Here is a 26,468-nt window from a genome sequence, read left to right on the forward strand (position 1 = left end):
ATAAAAAATAGTATTAATAAAAAATTTAAAAATACTGCTGATTTGGAAGATCAGTGAATGCAAAAGGTCTGCATATGATGGTCTTGATTTTGTAATCCTTAAAATTGATTCCATGAGCCATGAAGGAACAATAAGTCCTATGACTTTTTAGTCAGGACTGATAGGTTATCTTGTGTTTCTTTTTCATCTTTGAATCAAACATAATTCTCCTGATCACCATGATTTTGTTTTCCTTCATCAATTGCCTCTTTTATTGCCATAGGTGTTACTTTTTATTTTTTTTAATCCCATTTAATATAATATACAGACTATATTGGATAATCTCACTCTTCTTGGAGTTTTCGTGCAACCCTAGCCCTGAAAACACTCTTGTGCCATTCAAACCAGATTTTAAGTCAAGATTCCATCCCACCTAAGATTTCTTTTTGGGTAACTGCTGATGTATGTCTCTACCACTGCTGTTATTAGTCTGCATTTACTGAAGTCTATTTCTCTCCTTCTGAAACTGCAGCTGCTCTTTTCAAAACTTTTTGAAAAGAAAGGAGATCATCTGCGTGGTGATTCATTTTAGAAAGATCTTATAAAAGTTGTCTTTGCCTGCAATATATAGCTCTCTACTTATCTTTAGTCAGCTGTTTTTTTTTTAATTGAAGTATGCTTGATTTACAGTGGTGTGTTAATTTCAGGTGTATTGCACAATGATTCAGTTATGCATAAGTAAATATACGGGTGTATATATATTCATTTCCAGATTCTTTTCTCTTATAGCTATCTAAAATATTGAGTAGAGTTCCCTGTACTGTACAGTAGTAGGTTCTTGTTGGTTATCTATTTGATATACAGTAGTGTGTGTACATTAATCCCAAACTCCTAATTTATCCTACAGACATAGGAGATAAACTTACAGTAACCAAAAAGGAAAGCTTGCTGTTATTCAGTCGCTCAGTCGTGTCTGAGTCGTTGATACCATCCAGCCATCTCATCCTCTGTTGCCACCTTTTCCATCCCTCCTAATCTTGTACATCATATACACTATCATTTATCTGTTATGATATTATTTTGCCTTTAGCCCATGAGTTTCTAACAGCAGAATATCTAGTGTCTAAACATAGTTACTTGGTTCAAAACCAAACCAAGCCGTATTTCCACAACCTTCATGAATCAGCTCCTAAGTTTTCCAGCTGTTGTCCAGTTTGGGGACATAGTTTTACCTTTTTTGTAAAAATAGTGAAGATACAATTTTATGTCTGCTTTTTTCATTTAACACTGTTATAAATATTTTTCGGTTTCATGACTCTCAAACTTTTTTCTTTTAAACCTGTGCATTCTCATTTTTCTAAAATCCTGATGGATTAATTATTATAAGTCATAATAGGAAACTGTCATCAGCAGAACAAGAATCACTGTTAAATTTCAATTATTTTCTCAAAAGTTTTGATAAATATATTTAACTGATATGCCAGTTTTCTAAAAGGACTAATGAAATAAAACCACATTAAATAAGTGCTTTATGAAGTGCCTGCTTTTACTGATGAAGCATTTAAAAGCTCTCTAGGTAGATACATAAATTATTCTAAATTGCCTAGGTCCTACATTATATGTTTGCCCAGCTTGAGTGACCTTGAAACTTTTTTTCGTATGGAGTTAAGACATCCGCTGAGTGCTGGTGATGTGGATCACTTCTCAAGATAATAAGACCTTTCTCTTTACTGAGCGAGCAGTCTAGCTGAGACAGTAGGCACGGATGTCCTTATAGCTGTACTAGCATGACAGTGTTGTAAAAAAGGTGTGAATAGAAGGTTGCAGGATCCCTGCAGACACCTTGCAGACCGTATTTATTTTCATTATATTCTGTAAGAATTTTGTACAGTCAGTGTCATCAGTTTTTCCTATGGACAGTTATGCTGGATGCATACCGGTTTGCTTCCCTTCTTCCCTCCCTTCCTCGCTCCCCTTCTTCCTTCTTCCTTCCTCTGTTCTCCCTCCTCTATCTCTTCCTCTCTCCTTGCTCTCACCAGGCATTTACTGACTACATACTACTTGCCTGAGTCACCCATGAAAACAGACTGCACAAACCAAATCAAATTCCCATCTCTAAAATGATTAGTCCATTCCTTAGAAGTGTAAACACTGTGCCATTAAAATAATTTATGAATTCCTGGACATTTGAAGATGCACTTAATCTTCATTTTTCTGTTCCTGAGACATAGTTTGTACCATAACAAAACATGAACGTGTGTTTAGTGATTCCTGAAGGCTTATTTCTTTGCTACTAGGTACACACTGCCTGTAAAGATCTATATCATCCTCTATGTCCACTTGGCCAGTGTAAAGTATCTGTCATACCTCCAATTGCACTAAATAGCACTGATTCTGATGGTAAGTATCAGCAGTATAAGTATGTATATTCTTGGTTTATCAAATGTTGATATGTACACTATTTTCCTAGTATAAATAACACTGTAGTTGGTTATTCTGGTCAGTTTCTATATAATAATTCCATTTCAATTGCAGAACAGTACATTTAATTGATACAAGAACATTTTAAAATTAAGGTTTAACATAACTATTAACACAGTGGTGAAATTACAGTGTATAAGATTTATAGATTTTATATTTCAGCAAATCAAATAAGATCGTTATTCTGTAAGAAAATGCAACCTGAACAAATTAATTTTTTATAAGCATTTTTTCCCCTCTGTAATTGAAACTGCCCATTAGCAAAGCTTTTTTTGAAACCCATTTTTCTATCGTTTCCTTGTAGGAATTTATATTCCCATACATTCATTCACTTTTTTTAGTGTTACTATTTTATGACTTAATTGTCCATATGGAAGAACTCATTTACAACACTGGTTTGGGGATAGCATACTTATCACTTCTTTGTAAACAAACCATATTACATAAGGCTTTTACCATAAATTATTATTAATGTTTTGCATCAATACAGTGCTTTACGCTTTTCAAACTTTTTATAGAAATATGCCAATAGATATCATAGCTACTAGAAGCTGCAGAAGATATGATTTTTTTAACCTGTGCTGTTAACAGGTTAACAGGGGGCTTAGGCTCCCCCTAAGCCCCAATATATCAAAGTTCTGTTATTTATTATAAAATTTAAAAATACTTTCTAATACCTTAACAAGGAGGTGTTAAATATTTTATAATACTGAAAATTAGCATGAATCCTTTAACAACTGTGGATTTATAGACTATGATTGGTTTTTCTTAATAATTAAGTGTTGTTAGGGCAAGTGGTAGATCTCAGATTATCTGTGCTTAATACTTTCACCGTCTTTTGTATGATTTTTCATTATAGCTCATATTTTAAAAGGTAAGTTCTGTGTTCTTAATATGTAAGTAATAAACCTGTCTGCATATGGGGGCTCTGAAGTGTGAATTTACTGTTTTTCTTCTAAAGTTTTGTTAAGAGAAAGCGGTGCATATTGATCTTACATTGTGTTTTTGTTTTTTTCCCCCACAGGTTTCTGTAGAGCGACATTTTCATTCTGTGTTAGTCCTTTATTGGTTTTTGTCAATTCTAAGAGTGGAGATAATCAGGGAGTCAAGTTTCTTCGTCGATTTAAACAGTTACTAAATCCAGCTCAGGTGTTTGATTTGATGAATGGCGGTCCTCATTTGGGGTAATTGATTACTGACAAATCTTCCTTGAATGAAATGTAGCGCTAAGTGTGAAGTACATTTGGTTTTTCACTTCATGAAACTTGTAGATTCATCTAGATGCCTCTGGGTTGATCTTCTCACACCTCCCTTTTTTTAACGTTCTAATTATAAATTTTAACCCAACCTTTTTGATATTTATATAACTTCCTGTGTGCCCAAAGTTCTAAAATTTGTTTAGAAAATGTTTTAGAATGTATCCTATAACAAACAATTCTGTTTGCTTAGCTCTACAGAAGTAGACCAACTTGTGTAAATGGAGAAATACAAAAAAATAACTTCAGAAAACGATTTGCATTGGGAGGCTAGTATTGAACTATATACAATACAAATAATCAGCTATTTAACCGAAACACAGATACTCTTGTGGATCTCAGAAACAAGTTCTCAAGCATTTCAGCCTTGGTTCCCATAAATGACAGAAAGTACTTTTGTTAACTGTCCATTTCAAACTTTCTGGAATGTCATATAACTTAAAATCTGGGGGGAAAAATTAAGTGTTTTAGTGATGGAAAATATGCCTTGAGGCACTTTGAATACATTTTTAGTGTATATATGTGTGTGTGTGTGTGTGTGTATATATATATATATATATATATATATATATATGATTTTTGTTGAAGAGGTGATGCTGAGTGATCTGAACCAGGGGCGCACAAGCTCTTTCTGATTTGCTCGTGCCAGCTTGGCTTTTCTCTTGGATCCACTGTAATGCAGGAGTAGGAATGAAGACTTCAGACCCCAGTTCCTGAAAAGGCCTTTTGTGTTTTGTGCTTCAGCTCTCTCCCATCTTCTCTGTTTCTCTTCTCAGTCTCTCGTTGGGCCCCTTTTCACTTTTGTCCCTTCAGGGTCTTCCTTCTTGTTTCCATTGCCTTTTTCTTGCTATCTCAGGCCCTTCTGGTTCCCTGGGTATCGCTCTTCATTTGAACCCGAGTCCTTCCTTATGTGCTGTGCCTCCCTTCCTTCCCCTTGCATGGGTCCTGGCACTTTCCCATCTAGCTTCTCTCATCACCTCTGTCTCTCCCATTGCTGATTAGCTTTGTCTCTCTTTCTAGCATATCTGTTTTATTTTATTTTTTGCATTTTTTCTACTCATCCTCTAAAATTCCAAGGAACTCCCTTTGTGAAACTTCTTGAGATTGTCTCCATATTTTTCGGTTTTCCACAATACTTGAGGTATACAAAGGTACATTCAGAAGGTGAGATGTGTCAAAATTTGAGATGAAGGAAGGCAGAAGTAAAGAGATTGACCTGAGGAAAGGAAAATAGGAAGTTAAAAAACTACTGGCAGTATGGTGGGGGTACATTAGTGAGGTTTGGTGGATCTCTTTAGGAATCGCCCCCATGACACTCAAGAGCATCAGTGCCCTGGATTCTCCACCCTGGTGTTAATATGCTACTCATGGAAATAATATATCCTTGTGATAGAAAGAAAAAAGATCACTACTTTTACCATCGCCTGTCACTTAACCTTTAATAATCTTTCTGGGTTCTGCTTCTTTTTGTTTTCGGATTTCCCTCTCCCCTTTCTTCCTAATTTTGTCTGCATTTCTGCTTATAATCCTCTTTCCTCTTTATGGCTAAGACATTTTCGTGAGTTCAACATTGCACTCAAATTATAATTTTTATAGTATGATTCACCTGTAAGAGTTCTTATATTTAACCTGAACATGAGTACCAATAAGTAACAACAGAATGACAAAAGAATTGGAGAAAGTGATTTTTATTCACTTATCCTAAAATAAAATACTTCTTACTTTCAGTTTAAGATTATTCCAGAAGTTTGACAATTTCCGGATTCTTGTTTGTGGAGGAGATGGAAGTGTAGGTTGGGTTTTGTCAGAAATTGATAAGCTCAACTTGAACAAACAGGCAAGTGGTCATCATTCTTTTCATGTATCCTAACCTGCTGACCGGTGAAGTGCAGAAATGTCAGAGTCCCTCTCTCTCGACTTGTCTGAGGTCTCCTGTGGGGCTGTTTTGTTTTTTGTTTTTTTTTTTCAGTGTCAGCTGGGAGTACTGCCTCTGGGTACAGGAAACGACCTTGCCCGAGTTCTCGGCTGGGGAGGCTCGTACGATGACGACACCCAACTTCCTCAGATACTTGAGAAGCTGGAACGAGCCAGTACCAAAATGTTGGACAGGTAATAGCAAATTCTCTTCTAAAACTAGATTGAAAGCAGCATACTGATATCCTCTTTTTGATCATTAGAATTGTACTGACAGTAAGCCCATGAAGGGGTTCCACCCTTGTGGTCTAGAACAGAGCCTGACACAGAACAGACACTCTGTAAATATGTTTTTCGAGTGAATTTTTTTAAATGAGAAAACTAGTGTTATGAACCCATTATTTTAAAGATAGATGGCTACATTAATCCTTACTCGTGTTTAGTCGCTCAGTCATGTTACCGTTTGTGGGCCCCTGGACTGCAGCCCCCTAGTCTCCTCTGTCCATAAGATTTTCCAGGGAAGAATAGTGGAGTAGGTTTCTATTTCCTCCTCCAGGGGATCTTCCCAGCCCAGGGACTGAAACCGCGTCTCTTGCCTTGGCAGGCAGATTCCTTACCACCGAACCATTTGGAAAGCTCATGTTGATACTAATTACTTTCAACTGCTGTTTGGGTCAGAAAGCTTAAATAGTTAATTTGTGGGGGTCTTTTGATGAATATACTAGGTATGGCCCTTTCCTCTTCTGGTTTCATGAAAACCAAAGAAAACATACAAACTTTAGATAGTATATCTTCTTAATTATACATGTTAATAAGAAATTGAGCCAACAAAATACTAAAAAATATAATCCGTTCCCAGGGACAGGAAAATACTAGGAAAACAGCTTCACATGGAGAAACCATCACTGTTTTTATGGTATTCTGGATTGCATCTCTTAACTGCTCTCTCTCTAAATACCTCACATGTAAAAAGGAAAAAATCCCAGTCTGTGTGATCTGAGTATTATGGAGGAGGTGTTTAGAATTGACATATAGGGAGCAACCGGGCTTCCCTAGTGGCTCATGGATGGATGATAAAGAATCCATCTGCCAGTGTAGGAGATGTGGGTTTGATTACTCCATCAAGAAGCTCCCCTGGAGAAGGAAATGGCTACCCACTACAGTATGCTTGCCTAGAGAATGCCATGGACAGAGGAGCCTGGTAGGCTACAGTCTACGGGGTTGCAAAGAGTCAGACATGACTGAGCACAGGCGCATAAGGAACAACCAGGGCTCAGTAAGCAGTAACCTCCATCATCACTGGAACACAAATGTCAAAATCTCATTATAAACTCCAGCTAGCACAAATCAAAACAACTCTGATAGGATTAGCCATCTGTGGAACTCTTCCCGAAAATAACAAAATCTCATCAGGGAGCCACCAATCCAAAATGTAATTACTCTAAAATAAGCTGTAATCTAATTAACGGTAACCTTGCCTGTCATAAGGTAATGTTGCAATGGCTGATTCTTCTGCAGACAGGGTATTTAAAAAGAAAGCTAGGTTGGTGAGCATTTATCTGTGTTAATCCCTAACCAGTCATGAGAGGGATCCCCCTGTAGTTTGGGAGCATAAAGTGGACTCAGTCTCCAGTCTTTAAAAGAGTCTAGAGGTGGTTTCCCGGAAGGCTGCCCAATTCAGTGCTTACCAAACCTCACAAGGTATTTTAAATGGCTTTTTCTTATAAATTTAAATACCACTCTCCCCACAACCTAGGAAATACTATGAGGCATTTCCTCTGCACTGGGTGTGTGCTTTTCCCTTGTATGTTATAAAAATTAACGTGTTCAGGTGGTTAGCAGAGGAACAACACCCCTGTGGTAAAATTCCTTAAGACCGACCTGCAAAAAAAAAAAGTGAAGGTGAGTCACTCAGTCGTGTCCGACTCTGCGACCCCATGGGCTATACAGTCCATGGAATTCTCCAGGCCAGAATACTGAAGTGGGTAGGCTTTCTCTTCTCCAGGGGATCTTCCCACAGGGATTGAACCCAGGTCTCCCTCATTACAGGTGGATTCTTTACCAGCTGAGCCACAAGGGAAGCCCCCAACGCCCCCCCCCCAAGATAAAAGGGATTTTTAAAGCTAGGACTATTGTTAGAAACATAAGACAGTTTTGTTCCTGTGCTCTTTCTATACTAATTTAAGAATTGTTGTTGTTCAGTCACTAACTCCTGTCCAGCCCCATGGACTGCAGCATGCCAGGCTTCCCTGTCCTTCACTATCAACTAGCATTTGCTCAAACTCATGTTCATTGAGCTGGTGATACCATCCAATCATCTCATCCTCTGTCACCCCCTTCAGTCAGTCAGAAGGCCACAGGATAACAGGATATCTTTAGCTGATTGTTGTTGTCGTTCAGTTGTTATGTTGTGTCCAATTCTTTGCCACCCATGGACTATAGCAGGCCAAGGCTTCCCTTTCCTTCACCTTCTCTCAGGAGTTTGCTCAAAGTCATGTCTATCGAGTCAGTGATGCCATCCAACTGTCTCATCCTGTGTCACCCCTTTCTCCTCCTGCCTTCAATCTGTCCCAGCATCAGGGTCTTTTCCAGTGAGTCGGCTCTTTGAATCAGGTGGCCAGATTATTAGAGCTTCAACTTCAGCATCAGTCCCTCCGATGAATATTCAGGGGTGATTTCCTTTAGGGTTGACTGGTTTGATCTCCTTGCAGTCCAAGGGACTCCTCAAGAGTCTTTTCCAGCACCACAATTTGAAAGCATCAATTCTTTAGCACTCAGCCTTCTTTTATGGTTCAACTCTCACATCTATACCTGACTACTGGAAAAACCATTGCCTTGACTATATGGACCTTTGTCAGTACAAGTAGAAAATTGATGTTTAATAATATTCCACATTATATATGCTTTTTCATATATATTAACTTATTTGCACTTCCCGTGGGGTTGCAAAGAGTCGGACATGACTGAGCGACTTCACTTTAACTTACTTAGTTCTCAAAACAACACTGACTAAGAAAAGCATTATTAGGACTATTTCACAAAGATGAATGTTCAGTTTTCTAGAGACAGTGGGAATAAGAATGATTAATATTTTTGGCTGCCTGGCACATCTAGTTGCTTTTCTTAATAGAATATCATCTCGTTTAATCCTCACTATACATTTAGAGATGGATAATACTATTGTCTCTATCTTACAGGGTAAAAGGCTCAGGAGATTTCTTTTGTTTTCAAGGTCAAATTGCTAATAAGTGGTTGAACCGATTGTTTACACCAAAATACAGACTCTTTCTGAGGGCCTTTGTTCAACACTGCTCTCACTCTTTAATGCACATATGTGCATGCTAAGTCGCTTCAGTCGTGTCTGACTCTTTGTGACCCCATGGACTGCAGCCCACCAGGCTCCTCTGTCCATGGGGTTCTCCAGGCAAGAACACTGGAGTGGGTTGCCGTGCCCTCCTCCAGGGGCTCTTCCCAGCCCAGGGACTGGACTTTGGGAAGCCCTTCATGCACATAATCACCATCAAACTGGTTCTTACTTTCTGCCTCCAACTCTGCCCAGTTGGTACCAATAAGCATCCCTTCCTGGCTTGTGCTGAGACTTTCCCCTGTTTCTTCAGTGCCAGTCATTTGCCAGTAAAGGGAAGAGGTATAGGTGGAAGGTCCAAGGACGCTTGGGTGGATTTCTTTCCCAATTCTTTAACTATCCTTTGACTAAAGAAATATTTCCAGGTATACGGAACTTGACTTCCTTGTTTTCAGTTGTGATTTTCCCTTTTTGAAGTTTCACAAAGTTTTATTATTTTATTCATTGCTTTTATTACATCTGTTTTCGGCACCAGAATATAGGCTTTATTAGAGAAGTCATATTCACTTTTCTATTACCAGACCCTCGAATACTGTCAATGTGAGATGTCCAGTACATACCTGTTGCATGGATGCGTGAAGGAAAGAATGACTTTTTATGCTCAAATATGTATTTTTATAATGAGGGTTTTCATGCAGGCTCAGCAGTAAAGAATCTGCCTGCAATACAGGAGATGGCGGTTCGATTTCTGGGTCAAGAAGGAAATGGCAGTCAACTCCAGTATTCTTTCTGGGAAAATCCCATGGACAGAGAAGCGTGGCACACTGCAGTCCATGGGGTCTCAAACTTAGGTACAACTTACTGACTAAACCAGCAACAGGCATATATTTATAATATATTCATATCAAGAGTTGAATAGTAGTTATACACATCTATTTAGTTTACACACCCTAACAGATAACCTATGTCTTTCAGGGAATTCTCTCAGAATTTGAATTTTTATCAGACTTATTAGTCTGATTGATACACTAGGTTCTGTTTACATACTGATGCTAATCTTGGGATTTTTCTCTAGGTTCTGTCACTGTGATATGCTTTTCTTAAAATTTCATAATTCGTAATACTGCTCTCATTTGCTTTGTGTCTTTTAAAAGTCTTTATTTCACATCTTGTTACTGATGATAATAATGTCTATACCCAGTTGTTCTTCTCAAGTGTTGAAATTATTTTAGATAGATGACTGGATTTATCTGGAGTTGATTGCTTATGTCTAACACCAAATGATTCAGTGTTTGGTTTGAAATTAATGTTTACAGCTCATTGAGATGAATTTGCTTCAGTCAAGCATTATTTCTATTAATATTTTCCTCTCAATTTCACACTTACTTTCTTAATGTAAGAAGGACAATTTAGCTAATTTCCATTTCATATCTGTATAAGGTGACTTGGTAAGAGTGATTGTTACCTGCAGAATGATGTATTTTTCATAGGTGCACTTATTTAATCTTGGACATTATTTTAGAATTTGGGGTTGTGACCCATTAATAACTTTTATAATCAAGTTAGAAATTGCAATGAGCATTATTTAAAAAGTAAAACAGAAAAGAACAGAAAAGTCATAATGCTTTGCACTTAGTGAAGAGGGGCAGTCTTGTTACATATGTACATTTCTTACTGTGGGCCATGGCCTTCAAATGTTTGAAAGTCTCCAATCAGAGATTTGTTAAGATAGGGAAATCATAAATTATGAATTCAGCATTTTATGAGATTATGATAAGTCCATCTCTTCCCATATTTGGTTATTTCAGACATGGGGAACATGTTCATGAATGTATGCACATGTGAGGGGCTTCCCTGATGGTTCAGATAGTAAAGAATCTACCTGCAATGCAGGAGACCCGGGTTCGATCCCTGGGTCAGGAAGATCCCCTGGAGGGGGAAATGGCAACCCACTCCAGTATTCTTGCCTGGAGAATCCCATGGACAGAGGAGCCTGTTGGGCTACCATCCATGGGGTCGCAAAAGAGTCAGACATGACTGAAGTGACTTAGCACGAGCATGTGTGGATGTGAGGTGAGAGCAAAATCCATTAAATTTTAAAGGCATTTTAGACCAGATATTCTTCTCCCTTCAGGTGGAGTATTATGACCTATGAACTCAAATTGCCGCCAAAAGCTTCTCTACTTCCCGAACCTCCAGAGGCGTCTGAAGAATTTTATGTAAGACTTTAACTCTTTACCTGTTTATCATTTGAAAACAGAGTTGAGTATCTTGAACAATAAAAAAAAAAAACATGTATAAGATCTGGTAGCATGTTTGCTTAATTGTAATTGTTCCTATTTGGGGTTTGGTCTCACTGACTGCCTCTAGTCCTCCACTCTGGAGGAAAGAATCCTTAGCATCCCAGTTAGGGTCCTTCCCTGACACCCTCCTTGGCTGTGTGAATTCAGCCACATCACTCGCCTTTGTGCGTCTCGTCTTCATGGACGTCATCCGTTGAGGAGGCGCCATGTTGGGAGGATTGAAGGAGGTGATGAGGTGTGGAAAGCACCGCGCATGCAGACCCCCTTGCTCCCACCCCAAGAGAATTCTCCCTAAATAGTCTTCCTGCCAGTTTACTCTTTCCAGCAGGGCTCTAGGGAAGCCAGCTGATGCCAGGCTCCTGTCAGCTTTCACTCATCTCTTGCCTCAGCCATCAGCACCTGTTTGATTCTTAGGTGTTCACCAGCTCCCTTAAATAACCTCCAAGCACACCAATACTTGTCGCCAGAATATTGTAGAATTTCTCTCTTCCTGCTTTGCCTGCTATGTTGAGGGCGTATCAGAATAACCTCCCTAGGTTAAGGTTCTCTAGGTTAAGCCTGTTGATCAAAATAAAACAAAGGAAGACAGTGCCCTTCATTCTGTCCCTGCTCCAGACGGTTAATAACTACAGTTTTTAGATGTTCTTAAAGACTCTACATTCTGATTAAACCTCAAAGCACTGGAGATTTTAAAAAGAACATAATTTTCAAAGGATTATTCTCTGACTTACTAAGACCGTTTGATCTATGACAGCTTATTTTTCCCTCTAGGAAAATTCATCTGTTTATTTTACAGTTGAGCTCTTTGTTTTGTCATTAAGAAAATTATGATCTTGTCAAAACTAAGGACGGGAATAATATCTAGAAACATGGGCTTTATTTCTTAAAGAAACTAATTGTATTTAAATTTTTTCCCCGATATAGAAATAGCAGAAACTGCTTCTAAAAAATTGGGAAAATACAAAAACATCTAACAAAGAAAAGAAAAATTTTATATATAGTCCTGCCACCCAGAGGGGTATGTGTGCTAAATCACTTCAGTCACATCCAACTCCTTGTGATGCCATGGACTGTAGCCCGGTAGGCTCCTCTGTCCATGGGGTTCTCCAGGCAAGAACACTGGAGTGGGTTGCCATGCCCTCCTCCAGGGGATCTTCCCGACCCAGGGATTGAATCTGTGTCTCTTATGCCTCCTGCATTGGCAGGCAGGTTCTTTACCACTAGTTTCACCTGAGAAGCCCTAATTACTAATATTTAATAATTACTGTTAAAGATGAGTATATTTTCTACTTTATTTCCAGCAGCATTTTTGTTTTTGTTTATAAGAATATTTTATCCAACTATAAACATAAGGGTTTTATAGGAACCAATCTTTTTTCTTCATGGAATTTTTTAATGTTACCAATTTTCTCTCCAAAGGGACAAAAGGAGGAGATTATTTTGCTTTTCTTACTTCAGAGATGTCTATCTCCTAGCATATAAAATAAAGCTAGACAGTTTACTTTTATCATATGTGTAGTCACTAAATAAGGTACAACTGTAACTGCATGGAAGAAGGCTATTTTTAGTGTAAAAGATTTTGAATGAAACTTCCTACAAAATTTTAAATGGAATTTCTGGGTTTCTCTGAGAATATGAATTAAGGAATCCAGAAACTAAGAACCTTTCAGAGAAAGGAAATACTTATCTGTTTTGTATAATGACTCTCACAGATGTATTTATTTCATTAAAGTCATTTATATTTCACTATAGCCATTGCCGTGGGTCACATGCGTCAAGATGACCCCATTTTTGAAGCACTAATAACAGAGTTGTATGAATGCCAGCAACAGTAATACAGGGTAGGTTTTTTTTATTTTTTTCAGATGACAATTTATGAAGACTCAGTTGCAGCTCATCTTACAAAAATCCTCAATTCTGATGAACATGCAGTGGTCATATCTTCTACCAAGTGAGTTATGGCGTTCAAGTCATGAAATAGTTATATGGCGAAAATGCAAGGAAAGCATTTTATCTTTCTATGTTTGTTTATCTTATTTAAACAAACATTTAAGATTAATTATGATGTGGAAAACACTATAATTCATTATTTCCATAAACACTACTATTTAGGGATCGTTTACATCAGAAAAAGGAAAATAACAATGAGATTTTTCAAAAAGACATTTCTCAGCGTGGTTAAATTTTGTAATTATATTTGAATTCAAAGTGATCAGATTTTAGTTGTTGATTCCATACATGGACCCCCAGACTACTTGATTTTATTATTTTTTATTATTTTTATTATTTAATGTTGCCTGGGTAGAATTTAGGATTTTGGTTTGAAGCATCCTCTACTGCCGTCATGAGAAATGGAAAACCAGCTGGAGGAAGGGGTGAAACTCAAATTTTCAACTAATAAGTGAAAGTAAAAATATGCTTTAGTCAGTTCAGTTCAGTTCCGTCACTCAGTTGTGTCCGACTCTTTGCAACCCCATGAATCACAGCACGCCAGGCCTCCCTGTCCATCACCAACTCCTGGAGTTCACTCAGACTCAGCGTCCATCGAGTTGGTGATGCCATCCAGCCATCTCCTCCTCTGTCGTCCCCTTCTCCTCCTGCCCCCAATCCCTCCCAGCATCAGAGTCTTTTCCAGTGAGTCAGCTCTTCACATGAGGTGGCCGAAGTACTGGAGTTTCAGCTTTAGCATCATTCCTTCCAAGGAACACCCAGGGCTGATCTCGTTTAGAATGGACTGGTTGGATCTCCTTGCCTTCCAAGGGACTCTCAGGAGTCTTCTTCAACCCCATAGTTCAAAAGCATCAATTCTTTGGCGCTCAGCCTTCTTCACAGTCCAACTCTCACATCCATACATGACCACTGGAGAAACCACAGCCCTGACTACACGGACCTTTGTTGGCAAAGTAATGTCTCTGCTTTTGAATATGCTATCTAGGTTGGTCATAACTTTTCTTCCAAGGAGTAAGCGTCTTTTAATTTCATGGCTGCAGTCACCATCTACAGTGATTTTGGAGCCCACAAAAGGATTCTGGTTTAGCAAGGAAATATTACTGATACACAGAAAGAAGTGAGAAAGAGGAAGTAAAGAAAAGGGATGGGAAAGTGGTGGAGGAAAAAAAGACATAAAATTTAGTATGTTATCTACTTAATTAGCAAAAAATCAAGGAAAGACAAGATAAATCATTATAAACAAATTTGCTTGTGACAAAAGTGCAAATGTAGTGACAGTCGCTTTTGATGCTATAAACCCCAGGAAGGGGATTTGACTGAGCTGTAGGAAAAGAGTTGAGCAGTGTAAGTCAAGGGAACACACTGGTTGTCCAGACTGGTGGGCTCCAGAGCTGTTTGTTTGATGGACAGTGCTGCTACTGGGTTTTTGGGTTTGATGCCTCGGTTGAGTGTTTTCTAATTAGTCATATCACTTTATGGTGAAATGTACAAATCTCAACTTTGTCCCAGGCCTTAACACTTCCTATGGCCTTTTTCATCTTGGGCCAAATCCATATACTAAAGTTACTTCCTTAGGTATTTCTTAAGTTACTTCTACAAGGAAGCTGTTTGCATTTGCACTCTGGCCCTATGAGTCAAATGCTTCTTTTCAGGACATTTTAAAGGATATTATTAGAAAACATGAAAAGTTGAAATGGGACCTTTTTAAAGGTATAGAAAGTTGCAGAGTTATTCTTCAATATAGGTAAGTAAATCTTGTATTTGGCCACCTTTCTTAGTTTGGATATTAGTGGAGCTTTAATATTGAATTTTGTGTATTTGATGTGTTTGGTTACTGCCTCCTTTACATTTTATATATTTTTTATTTTATTTCTTTGAGAGTGTAATTGACTTATAACATTTTTAAAAATAAAATTTCATGAAGAATCTCAATATTTAAGAACTAAAATTCTATTTTGTTGACATTAATACACTGGATAGGGTTAAGTTTTTGGTTATTTACAAGAAAACATAAGCAGTAAGGTTACAGGTGACAGTTTTAGTTTATATTCAATGCAGTTTCCCGTTATCTGTATTTTATGTTGGTTATGTAATTATAAGGATGCCATTTTTATTTATTAATTGAGGACAATTTCCTTACAACTATGTAACCAACATAAAATATAGAAATAGCTGGAAACTGCGTTGAATATAGTCCAAGACTTGCACAAAAAGTAATGAATTCAAAATTAAAAGCTACCATAGTATTGTTCTCTTACATGCTTAATGATTTGAGAACGTTTTAAAAATTATAGTCTATATTTCTAAATGAAAATTTAATCTAGCCTTGGTGGAATCCTTGAAATATTTCTGAAAAACAGCTTGAAAACCACTGACGTAAGTCACAGTGCTGTGCCGTGTCAGTCTGAGGTCCTAGATGAGATTCAGCCATTTGCTAGCTTTGTGGCCCATGTCTGTTTTATCAAGTGTAAGAATGGAAAGAATGCCTGTCCTTCCTGCCACATGGGACTGTTAGGGGAATTAACTTGAGGAATGAAATAAATATAGAACTTATGAAGTACAGAGTGCTGTATTAAATTATGGTGTCGTCACCTCATGTTTTACCCAACTGCATTTCACATTTTTTCTTTGACATTGACCTGGCTCCTTGTCTAGCCTCTACTGTTAGCTTAGCTTTGGATTCCTCCCTGCCTGGCTCATTTGCCTTTAAGCAGACTCTGTTCCTGTCCTGCTCCCCTCTTGTCACTCGTCCGGGAGCCCAGACTTGCCTAGGTGCCCAACCTTTGCAACTGCAGATTAAAATTCAAGGGCATTTGCCATAATGAGGTTCAAGAGAGAAAAGATGGGACCATATGCAATAACTTTGTACCAGTAATAAAGTAATAGTACCAGTATAGTATGTTTTTACTATGCCAGTAACATAGTACCAATATAGTATATTTTTATACCAGTATAGTATATTTTTGAGTTTGTTTTTTTTTTCTTTTGGCCTCACCAAGTGGCATGCAGAATCTTAGTTCCCCAACCAGGGATCAAACCTGCGTCCACTGCAATGGAAGTACAGAGTCTTAGCTGCTGGACTGCCAGGGAAGGTCCCTACTTTGATTTTTTTTTTTTTTTATTTTTGTTACAGAGTTTTTACAGACATACAAAAAAATTGAGACATTAGTATAATGATTTTCTACCATACCTCTCACTCAGCTTCAGTATTTTGTCAATATTTTGTTATCTACTCCCCACTTTCTCTTGCTGGTGTATCTAAGCAAATCCTGGAAATCATTTTATTCTACTTTCAGTTTGTATATCCAATAATTTTTTAAAAGTCTAATAAAATTAATAATAATTACTCAACTTATATTCCATTTCTTTAATTTTCTTGAAGTTCTTTTTTTTTAAAAAACACTGATTCATTCAAATCAAAATCCTAACAAGGTGCAGATTGCCTTTAGGTTTTATGCCTCTAAAACATGGAAAATCTATAATATATCTCCCTGCTTTTACAAAATTGTGTTATTGAGGCATGACACATACACAGTAATGTGCTCAAACCATAAAGGTACAACTCAGTGCTTAGAAAAAAATAACACACATTCACACTCACATTCTTCTGACCACCACCCAGATAAAATAAAGCATTTCCTTCTCTTGTTAGTGCCATTTAACTATTGAATGATACAATATTGAGGCAGAACATTTTAAAAATAAACCTCCTGTTTTTTATGTTTATATTTGTTTCATAAGATAGTAATTCTCAGTAGCTTAAGCTATTTTAAACTATTTTTAAATGTTGAAAATGCTGATGAAAAAGCTGTATTTCATCAGCATAGCTAGTAAGTAGGTTAACTAATGTAGTTCATCAACCCAACATCAATATTTCTTTGACTTTGAAATTTTGTCAGTCCAGTAAGACAACATGAGTTATCTTCTGAGATTCAGAAGCACTAATTAGTCATTATAGATGTCATTTATTAATAAAAATGAAAAACAGGTTATTAAGTAAATGCAATTTGCTCTGTAGACAAAACTTCTCAGAAAACGGAATCACTAGCAGGAAACAAAATAATAAAATTGGAATCATTGTCTTAGAACCATAGAATTTTAGATTTGGGGACTATCTTAGAGGTAACTTAGGCAACCCCCCTCACTGAACACATGAGGTATGATATATAGTCGTTAAGACTCTTTCCTCAGAGCACATAGGTAGCTAGGGATTTTAAGATACTATGCATTGATACTTGTAAATCACCTTTAATTTTTGATTGGAACTTCTTAATATCAGATTAAAAATGAAATTTTCGGGTTCTGGTAGTATGGTCCCTGCCTACCAATATGTGATCCTGTTTGGGCACCATTGCCGTATTTTTCTTACTGTAGCATTTGCGTGTTTTATTGTCATTTATCTCTCATAAAAAATAAGTGAAAACTGATAAATGACAGTACTGCTACTGATAAGTATGGATCTCATAATCGAGATGATGGTGGGAACCATCAGGCATGCTACCTGTGGACTTTTGTTAGGTTCAACTGAATATTCAATGCACATGTTTGTTCAGCTTGAAGAGAGAGCAAAACTAAAGAAATACAGCGCTGGAAATGCTTCATTAAAATAATAACTAACTAAATATGTAATTAGAAATTTAAAATATTTTTAGCTCTGTTTGAAGGTCCATGTGCCACTTTCATTCATTTGATTTTTGTACGTGTTTTCTGGAAGTCTTTATGTATTAAGGGGGAAATTGTATCAGTTGGAGAATGTTTTTTGTGTTACTGTGGTAAGTACATCTTAAACCTGCTTTTCCCCAATTTTGTAAGTTCCTGGTTGGTGTGACTTTGAGATCATACTGCTTTTAAGTATATATTTTATTTCTATTTAAAAACTCTACCCATTTAGGTGTAACAAGAAGTGAATTCATTCCTCTGGATTATAATAAATATCCTCTATCTTCTGGAATATGGGACTTAATGAACCATGAGATTCCTCCAGCTAAGTGGCCAGTGTTCTCCTAACACAGAATCTTAAAGTCCATAGAAGAAATTTCGTAGTAACCTGTCTTAATATTTCAAGAAATTCCATAGAAATATTATACATAAAACAAAGAAGACCAAATGACATGAAACACATGAATGAATCTCTAATAAACTAGAGTCTCTGTAGAAATTTGAGTTTAAAAGGGTGATCAAAAAGGTTGAAGGTTAGGAAGTATTACCTTTTGTCCAAGTGACACCTAGAAATTGTTGCCAAAGGACAAAACAAAAATTGTTTGGAGTAATTTATTTCTTAGATGATAAATGTGAAGGTTTGGAGTGTGTGTCTGTCCCCTATATCTTTTGAATGGCTTTATTTCATAGTTATTTAAGTATCTGAAAACTTTATGTTGCTCACATACCAGAGAAAATTGTCAGTATAATAGAAAAAATAAGTGGTGGAATCTTCTTTTTCTTAAAATTCCTCAACTTCTATCAATGTTAAAGAGAAATGCTATTTTTTAAATAGTCTGATTTTGTTTTAAAAAATCACTTTATAAGCTCTTGCTTCAGAAAGCTGCTCATACCATTCTGTTGGTTGTAGTTTTTAATCCAACACCAGTTCTAGACTTTTGACAAATTTTGTTTTTATTTCAGGTGATTTTTTTTTTCTTTTTAGTCTATTTCATTGCAAAGAAACCAGGTGTAGTTAAAAGAAACAAACAGATAAACTGTGTATTGCTGACACTAACAAGACCTAAATTCAATTAGTCTGCATGGTATTGCATTATCTTAAGGGGTGGTGGGGAGGAGATTGGATTTACAGAGAATATAAGGCAGTTCAAGTGGCAGGTTGGTTTCCAGCATAATGTACAACCTCTTTTCTCTTCAGGAAAGATATACTTTCAATGTACACATATAATGAATAAAGAGCAACAGGGACATCATCAGTGACAAATTTTGTTTGTTTGTTCCACACTACAATTTCTAAGAATACGTAAGACGCAGAAGATAATGTTTTATTTTTTAAATATGATCTAAAACTACACATCTCAAGAATTTAAAGCATTTAAATATTTGAGAAAAACTTGATATAACTTTAAAAGACTTATTTCAATTATGTAGAACAAGGCTTATTCATATATCCATTTATAACTTCGAATGTCCTGAACTGATCTAGGGCCCGCCACACAGCAAATATAAGTTTGGGTTTATAAAGCAATGATCCTGATCTTTTAACAGTTTACTCAATTGTGCTTATTTTTAAATATGTTTGTAAATCAAAGCAAAGCAGCTTTCTGAGTTTCCTGAATTGCACAATTTCTTTTGCTCAAAGGATACTTTGTGAGACTGTAAAGGACTTCGTTGCCAAAGTAGAGAAAGCACATGAGAAAACGCTGGAAAAAGCTGTTGTAGCCGATGCCGTGGCCAGTAAAGTAAGTGGGACATGTTCAGGTCGGGAAGGTCTTTTATAATGTGAACATCAAACTGTGTTTTACAGCTAAATTGATTAAGTGGTTTTCCTGCCTAGGCATCTCAAGGCAAGAGAAAATTGCTTTTGTATCAGATATGAGGATTTAAAATATACGCTATTTTTTCCCTTTTGTTTTTGAGTATAATTGCTTCATAATGTTGTGTTCGTTTCTGCTTTACAATGAAGTGAACCAGTTAGAGGTTTACAAATATCCCTCTTGGACCTCCCTCCCATTGGTACGAATGAAAACTGCATTGCTGAAGACCAGCAATCCGAATCTGATCACTCACCCCCTTTTCCCCACTGGTTGACATTCTGAAGGAGAAATGCACAGTAGTTGGGTCATATGGGGGAAATCGCTAGGCAGCTGGTGCCCCAGTGCGGGAGGAAAGGTTTTCCATTTCCAGGCAAACCTTGGCCGCCCAAGTTCCCTGCCAGCATGGTTGTTCGGATTCCCCAGATGTTATAGTCCTCAGCATCTTTCAGGTTTCTGCCTCTTGCTTTGCCTTTTTTCTTGATAGGTACTTTTTTTTTCCCTTTGTGAGCTGTCTTAGGCTAAAATAAGAACAGTTTACTGAACCCTGAAAGCCACTGTCTTTGCTTTCATTTGCTAACAACAGGGCATTCTTACAGAAGGTTTGGCTCTCTGGGGCTTTGCAAAGGCATGATCTTACCCAGCTGTGGATGGTGGTTGGATTGAGTGGAAGGGAAAGAAAATAGAATAATACATCTGAAGTTTTCGGCCTCTTTCTCGTATTTTTATTCTCTGTGGAGAGCTTCAGAAAACAGAGACCCTGTGTCATCACATGCTCTTCTCCTGACTATTTCTGCTGTGACTTTGTCCTGGCCTGTGATCAAAAAAAGGCAGAGAGGACTGGAAATTTGGGTGGAGATAACAGGTACATTAGGCAGCAGCATCAGTAGCTTTGGGCTTCCCAGATGGAGCTAGTGGTAAACAACTTGCCTGCCAGTAGGAGACATAAGAGACGTGGGTTCAATCCCGGAGTCGGGAAGATCCCTGGAGAAGGAAATGGCACCCCACTCTGGTAGTTTTGCCTGGAGAGTGCCATGGACAGAGGAGCCTGGCGGGCTGTGGTCTTTAGGTTCTCACAGAGTCAGGCACGACTGAAGCAACGAAGCAGCGTGATCCAAACCTTCAGTCCTAAATGTTTCTTTACCCTTAGGGATTCAAACAAGCAGAAGGAAACAAGGGCCCAGCACTTGTTTTTCTTTCGCATCATTATTTCCTATCCTGGGCACATTCCTTTTCTCTTTCTTTGAGCCAATAATCCCTTAAGTACTCACACTCCTTTGCAAAACCAAAGCTTTGAAGGTGTGTTTACAAGACTCAGCCAGACTTGGCAATTTGTGATGCTCCAAACAGTGCCATAAGTTGATCACTTAAATGTTTATTCAGTGTTTTGCATGAATGCGTGTGTGCCAAACCTCTTCATTCATGTCCAACTCTTTGTTGGCAGACCCCATGGACTGTAGTCTGCCAGGCTCCTCTGTCCTTGGGATTCTCCAGGTAAGAATACTGGAGTGGGTTCTTTGCCCTCCTCCAGGGGATTTTGGAGAAGGCAATGGCATCCCACTCCACTACTCCTGCCTAGAAAATCCCATGGACGGAGGAGCCTGGTGGGCTGCAGTCCATGGGGCCGCTGAGGGTCGGACACAAATGAGCGACGTCACTTTCCCTTTCATGCATTGGAGAAGGCAATGGCAACCCACTCCAGTGTTCTTGCCTGGAGAATCCCAGGGACAGGGGAGCCTGGTGGGCTGCCGTCTATGGGGTCACACAGAGTCGGACACGACTGAAGCGACTTAGCAGCAGCAGCAGCCAGGAGATCGTCCCAACCCAGCGGCTGAACCCTTATGTCTCCTGCATTGGCAAGCAGGGTTGTTTTTTTTGTTTGTTTGTTTTTTACTATTCACACCACCTGGGAAGTCCATGTTTCGTCTAATGTATAGCAAATTTTGTATAATGTGTAAATTGTTTATGTAATGTGTTACTTTATCATGAAACTTTCTTTGTTTTCTTTCAAGGAAAAATAACTTTAGGAGGAGTGTAAAGATTTTTCACCCATGCAATGGAGTTTAAATAGTTCTGGAAGTATAAATCAGTAAATTTACAAAATAATTGTGCAGTTTAAAAAAAATTAAAGTTATTTAGTCCCTAGGTATCTAAAGTATAATTTATAATAGCCAATTAATGATAACGGCTTCCCAGGTGGCGCAGTGATAAAGAATCCACCTGCCAATGAAGGAGACTCGAGTTCAATCCCTGGATCAGGAAAATCTCCTGGAGAAGGAAATGGCAACCCACTCCAGTATTCTTGCCTGGGAAATCCCATGGACAGAGGAGCCTGGTGGGCTATAGTCCATGAGGTCACAAAGAGTCGGACATGACTTAGGGACTAAACAGCAACAAAATTAATGATAAACATCAATGTAGACATCTTTCCTCTAAAAAATTGAAAACCATTCATTTAAACTATCACTTTCCATCTCCACTAAATGAAGATTCATCACTATGTTTTTGTTTTCTTAGTGTTCCATCCTAAATGAGAAGCTTGAACAACTGCTCCAGGCTTTGCACACAGAGTCCCAGGCAGGTCCAGTTCTCCCAGGCATCAGCCCTCTCATGGTAGAAGAAGATGCTGTGGAATCTTCCAGCGAAGAATCCTTGTGTGAGAGCAAGGAACATCTCTTGGATGACACTACAAAACTCTCTTCCCAGAAAGCTGTCAAACCAAGGGAAATAATGCTGCGGGCAAACAGTTTAAAGAAAGCAGTGAGGCAAGTCATTGAGGAGGCCGGAAAAGGTACACATTAACAGAAGCAGTTCCTAAAGTTGGCAACATTCTTATTGCAAGCACAAGAGAATTTTCATATTGGTCAGACTGCGTGCTCAGTCGTGTCTGACTTTACAGCCCCGTGGGCTATAGCCCACCAGGCTTCTCTGCCCATGGAATTTTCCAGGCAAGAATATTGGAGTGGGGTGCCATTTCCTACTCCACGAGATATTGCCCTCCACCCTCCGCCAGGGATTGAACCCACAACTCTTGAGTCTCTTGCATTGGCAGGCGGATTCTTTACCACTAGCTCCAACTGGGAAGCCCATTGGTCAGACTAGACACATGTTAAAAGAATTTCAGAGATAAAGTACACTGAAAATGTTAAAATAAAATTACAAATTACTTTTAAATCATATTTCTGAAATTAAATTTTTTAACTGGAATCTGTTAAATTCTTAAAAGGAAATCCAGCCTATAAGCTACTTTGAAAATATTTTCTTAACATTTATCTCTTAAATGTTTATGTTGCTTTTTTAAGAGTTTTTATAAAAGTTCCACCTCTATTTTAGTTTTTCTGTATTCCTGTAATGTGTGTACTTAGAATTTGAGGTAATCGACTAAAACTTAACTTTGAATAATATTCAGAAACCCTTTACGAATTGTAACTTGTAGTTGGACTTCTCTTTCATTCTCGAAGTTCTTAGATTAAATTTTTCTCTTCTGCTAAAAATATAGTTTTGAGATTTTAAAATATTTCCTTTTATAGTCTCTAGTATTAATACTTAACAGACATCACATGACCCCAGAGTTCACTGCCAATCAGTGCTTATTTGTGAATAGGAAGTTTCTTTGAGTTTATATTTCAATTTTCCAAGAATACATTAATATTTATGGATCTAATTTTTGCTCATTTGAACATATTTCTCCTCTTGCTACTTAAAGTGATGGATGACCAGCCGGTTCACTCCTCTGAACTAGTTAATCAGTCATTCGATTATGATAGCACAGAAACAGATGATTCCAAAGATGAGTTAAAAGAAGATGATGCGAAAGAATCATTAACTGGTAAGAAAACTGTGATAAGATTATTTGGGGATTAGATAAAATGTAACTCTGCTTTCTGTTTTCGAACGGCTTATTAGTATGAAATAAACTATTTGCATTTTTATTATTAACGAGGTTTTTCAGAAATTAAAGCTTAGGTATTCATGAATGCTGAAATAATGAAGGTAACGTTGTTTAGACTATTGTCGGGTACTCTCGCGTCCCTTTTTATCATTTAATCTGGAAATCATCATCATAAACTAAGAATTTAGGGACCAAACATGGCTAAATATCTTAATTTTCCTCTAGGAAGAGTAACTACCAAAACTGAAGATTTTAACTTGTTTTAGCTTTCAGATTTCTTTGAGAATAATATGGAAGCTGCAGGCCTCACAAGCATAAAACGTGGCATTTAAATAATTCTTTGGTCCCTTGAGTTCTATTGATTAGCCTAGATGGTTGAGAATCCTTATTGCTAAATTAAGTTTTTAAATCATAGGACATCCAGTTACAACCCCGTCTCTGCTGAAGTTATTTTTGCCAGGGAATTAACATGTAGTTGCTTAAAGACTTAACTATTTCTCTCCTTTTGCAGTTTTAACTGAAGATGAATTTATACTTTTAATTTTTCATGTTGAATAAGGAAAAAGGTATTAATTTACTAGAATATAAAACAAGCAGAATTATTAATGAAGGCAAGATAATATGAAAATAATTAACATAGTGCAAATGAAAATTAATGCTATTATATCACAACTGTTTGCAATCATTAAACTTTTGCTTATACTTTTATTACATATAAACTTGGGTAGATTACTTAAGTTGTCTGTGATGTCCTCATTTGTAAAATGGGGGTAATAACGTACCTACTTTTTTGTGATGTTTAAATAAGTTAACACCCATTCAGTTCAGTTCAGTTCAGTCGCTCAGTTGTGTCCGACTCTTTACGACCCCATGAACTGCAGCACGCCAAGCCTCCCTGTCCATCACCAACTCCTGGAGTTCACTCAGACTCACATCCATTGAATCAATTATGCCGTCCATCCATCTCATTCTCGGTTGTCCCCTTCTCCTCCTGCCCCTAATCCCTCCCAGCATCAGAGTCTTTTCCAATGAGTCAACTCTTCGCATGAGGTGGCCAAAGTACTGGAGCTTCAGCTTTAGCATCGTTCCTTCCAAAGAAATCCCAGGGCTGATCTCCTTCAGAATGGACTGGTTGGCTCTCCTTGCAGTCCAAGGGACTCTCAAGAGTCTTCTCCAACACCACAGTTCAAACGCATCAATTCTTCGGTGCTCGGCTTTCTTCACAGTCCAACTCTCACACCCATACATGACCACAGGAAAAACCATAGCCTTGACTAGACGGACCTTTGTTGGCAAAGTAATGTCCCTGCTTTTGAATATGCTGTCTAGGCTGGTCGTAACTTTCCTTCCCAGGAGTAAGCGTCTCTTAATTTCATGGCTGCGGTCACCTCTGCAGTGGTCTAAGTGCCTAGAATAGCTCTGGATACATTGTGCTGAAAAGGAATGTTTGCTCTCAGTGTCACGATCATGATCACTGCTACTGCTTCTGCTGTTGTTGCTACTAACTACACTAACTTTGAAAGACTAGTTCTTAATTGTATTTAAAACTCCTAGAAACTTTGAAACTGGACCATATTATAGACCTCATGTGTCTGACCTATAACCAGTTCTTTCATATTTTACAGCATCTTTTTGGACCTTATTTTAGACCTTTTTAGACCTTTTTCTGGAGAAGGAACTGGCAACCCACTCCAGTCCTCTTGCCTGGAAAATCCCATGGATGGAGGAGCCTGGTGGGCTGCCGTCTATGGGGTCACACAGAGTCAAACACGACTGAAGCAACTTAGCAGACCTTTTCCAGCACATAACCCAGTTATATTAATTTAACCTTTGACCTTTTTGACCTTAAATGGCCCCGTTGCAGAATATAATCCAGTGCAGGCATATTTTACACTCTTGACCAATGGTCATTGAGCCTTGGATTACTCACTGTCACTATAACTCACTCTCATTGTTGTAGTTCAGTCTCAAGTTGTGCCTGACTCTTTACAACCCCATAAACTGCAGCACACCAGGCTTCCCTATCCTTCACTATCTCCTAGAGTTTGCTCAAACTCATATCCATTGATTTAGTGATGGCTTTCAACCAGCTCATTTTTTGTTGCCTCTTCTCCTCCTGCCTTCATTCTTTCCCAGCATTAGGGTCTTTTCCATAAGTCAACTCTTCGCATCAAGTGGCCAAAGTATTAGAGCTTCAGCTTAAGCATCAGTCCTTCCAGTGAATATTCAGGGGTGATTTCCTTTAGGATGGACTGGTTTGATCTCCTCGCAGTCCAAGGGACTCTCAAGAGTCTTCTCTGGCACCATAATTTAAAAACATCAGTTCTTTGGCAGTCAGCCTTCTTTTACAGTCCAACTCTCACATCCATACATGACTACTGGAAAAACCATAGCTTTGACCATACAGTCCTTTTTGGCAAAGTGATGTCTCGACTATTCAATACACTGTCTAGGTTTGTCACAGCTTTTCTTCCAAGGAGCAAGCATCTTTTAATTTCGTGGCTGCAGTCACCATCTGCAGTGATTTTGGAGCCTGTTGTCATGATCACCTCTAATTGTTAGAAAGTTTTTCTTCTGTCAATGTATGAGCTCTATATTTTCTTCCTTAAATTTCTACCCACAGTTACGTTATTATTAAAAAACGTTTTGTACGTTCATGTTAAGAGAAACACTACTGACATCTGCTTCATGGTTCAGTTTTACAGGCATCATTTCACGATATTGCAGATTGCTCTTCCAGGGGACAGCCCTTACTGAAAACAGCTTTCAGGGCATCATATTCCTCTTTCCACACACTGCATATTCTTTTTCCAGATTCTGTCTAGTAAATTATTTTACCAATCTAACGTGATCATTTTAAACCTTTTGTTTTTCTCATTAACAGTCAATATGATGCTGCTTAAAACATAAGGCCCC

The 26,468-nt window shown here is 37.9% G+C and overlaps 1 protein-coding gene across 3 annotated transcripts in view; it reads left to right on the forward strand.

Annotated features, from left to right (window-relative positions):
* The window catches only part of DGKH (diacylglycerol kinase eta), a 223,850-nt gene that overhangs the window by 134,668 nt on the left and 62,714 nt on the right, over positions 1-26,468 (forward strand). For all 3 annotated transcript variants that reach the window (XM_040267184.1, XM_040267185.1, XM_040267186.1), the window contains 9 exons: positions 2,277-2,379; positions 3,485-3,644; positions 5,445-5,553; positions 5,686-5,825; positions 11,069-11,153; positions 13,103-13,188; positions 19,489-19,588; positions 22,178-22,451; positions 23,367-23,489. In XM_040267184.1, the coding sequence (XP_040123118.1) occupies positions 2,277-2,379; positions 3,485-3,644; positions 5,445-5,553; positions 5,686-5,825; positions 11,069-11,153; positions 13,103-13,188; positions 19,489-19,588; positions 22,178-22,451; positions 23,367-23,489 (1,180 nt within the window). The remainder of the gene's footprint in view (positions 1-2,276; positions 2,380-3,484; positions 3,645-5,444; positions 5,554-5,685; positions 5,826-11,068; positions 11,154-13,102; positions 13,189-19,488; positions 19,589-22,177; positions 22,452-23,366; positions 23,490-26,468) is intronic.

This window comes from Oryx dammah, unplaced genomic scaffold (genome assembly GCF_014754425.2).
Source record: "Oryx dammah isolate SB20612 unplaced genomic scaffold, SCBI_Odam_1.1 HiC_scaffold_24, whole genome shotgun sequence".
NCBI lineage: Eukaryota > Metazoa > Chordata > Mammalia > Artiodactyla > Bovidae > Oryx > Oryx dammah.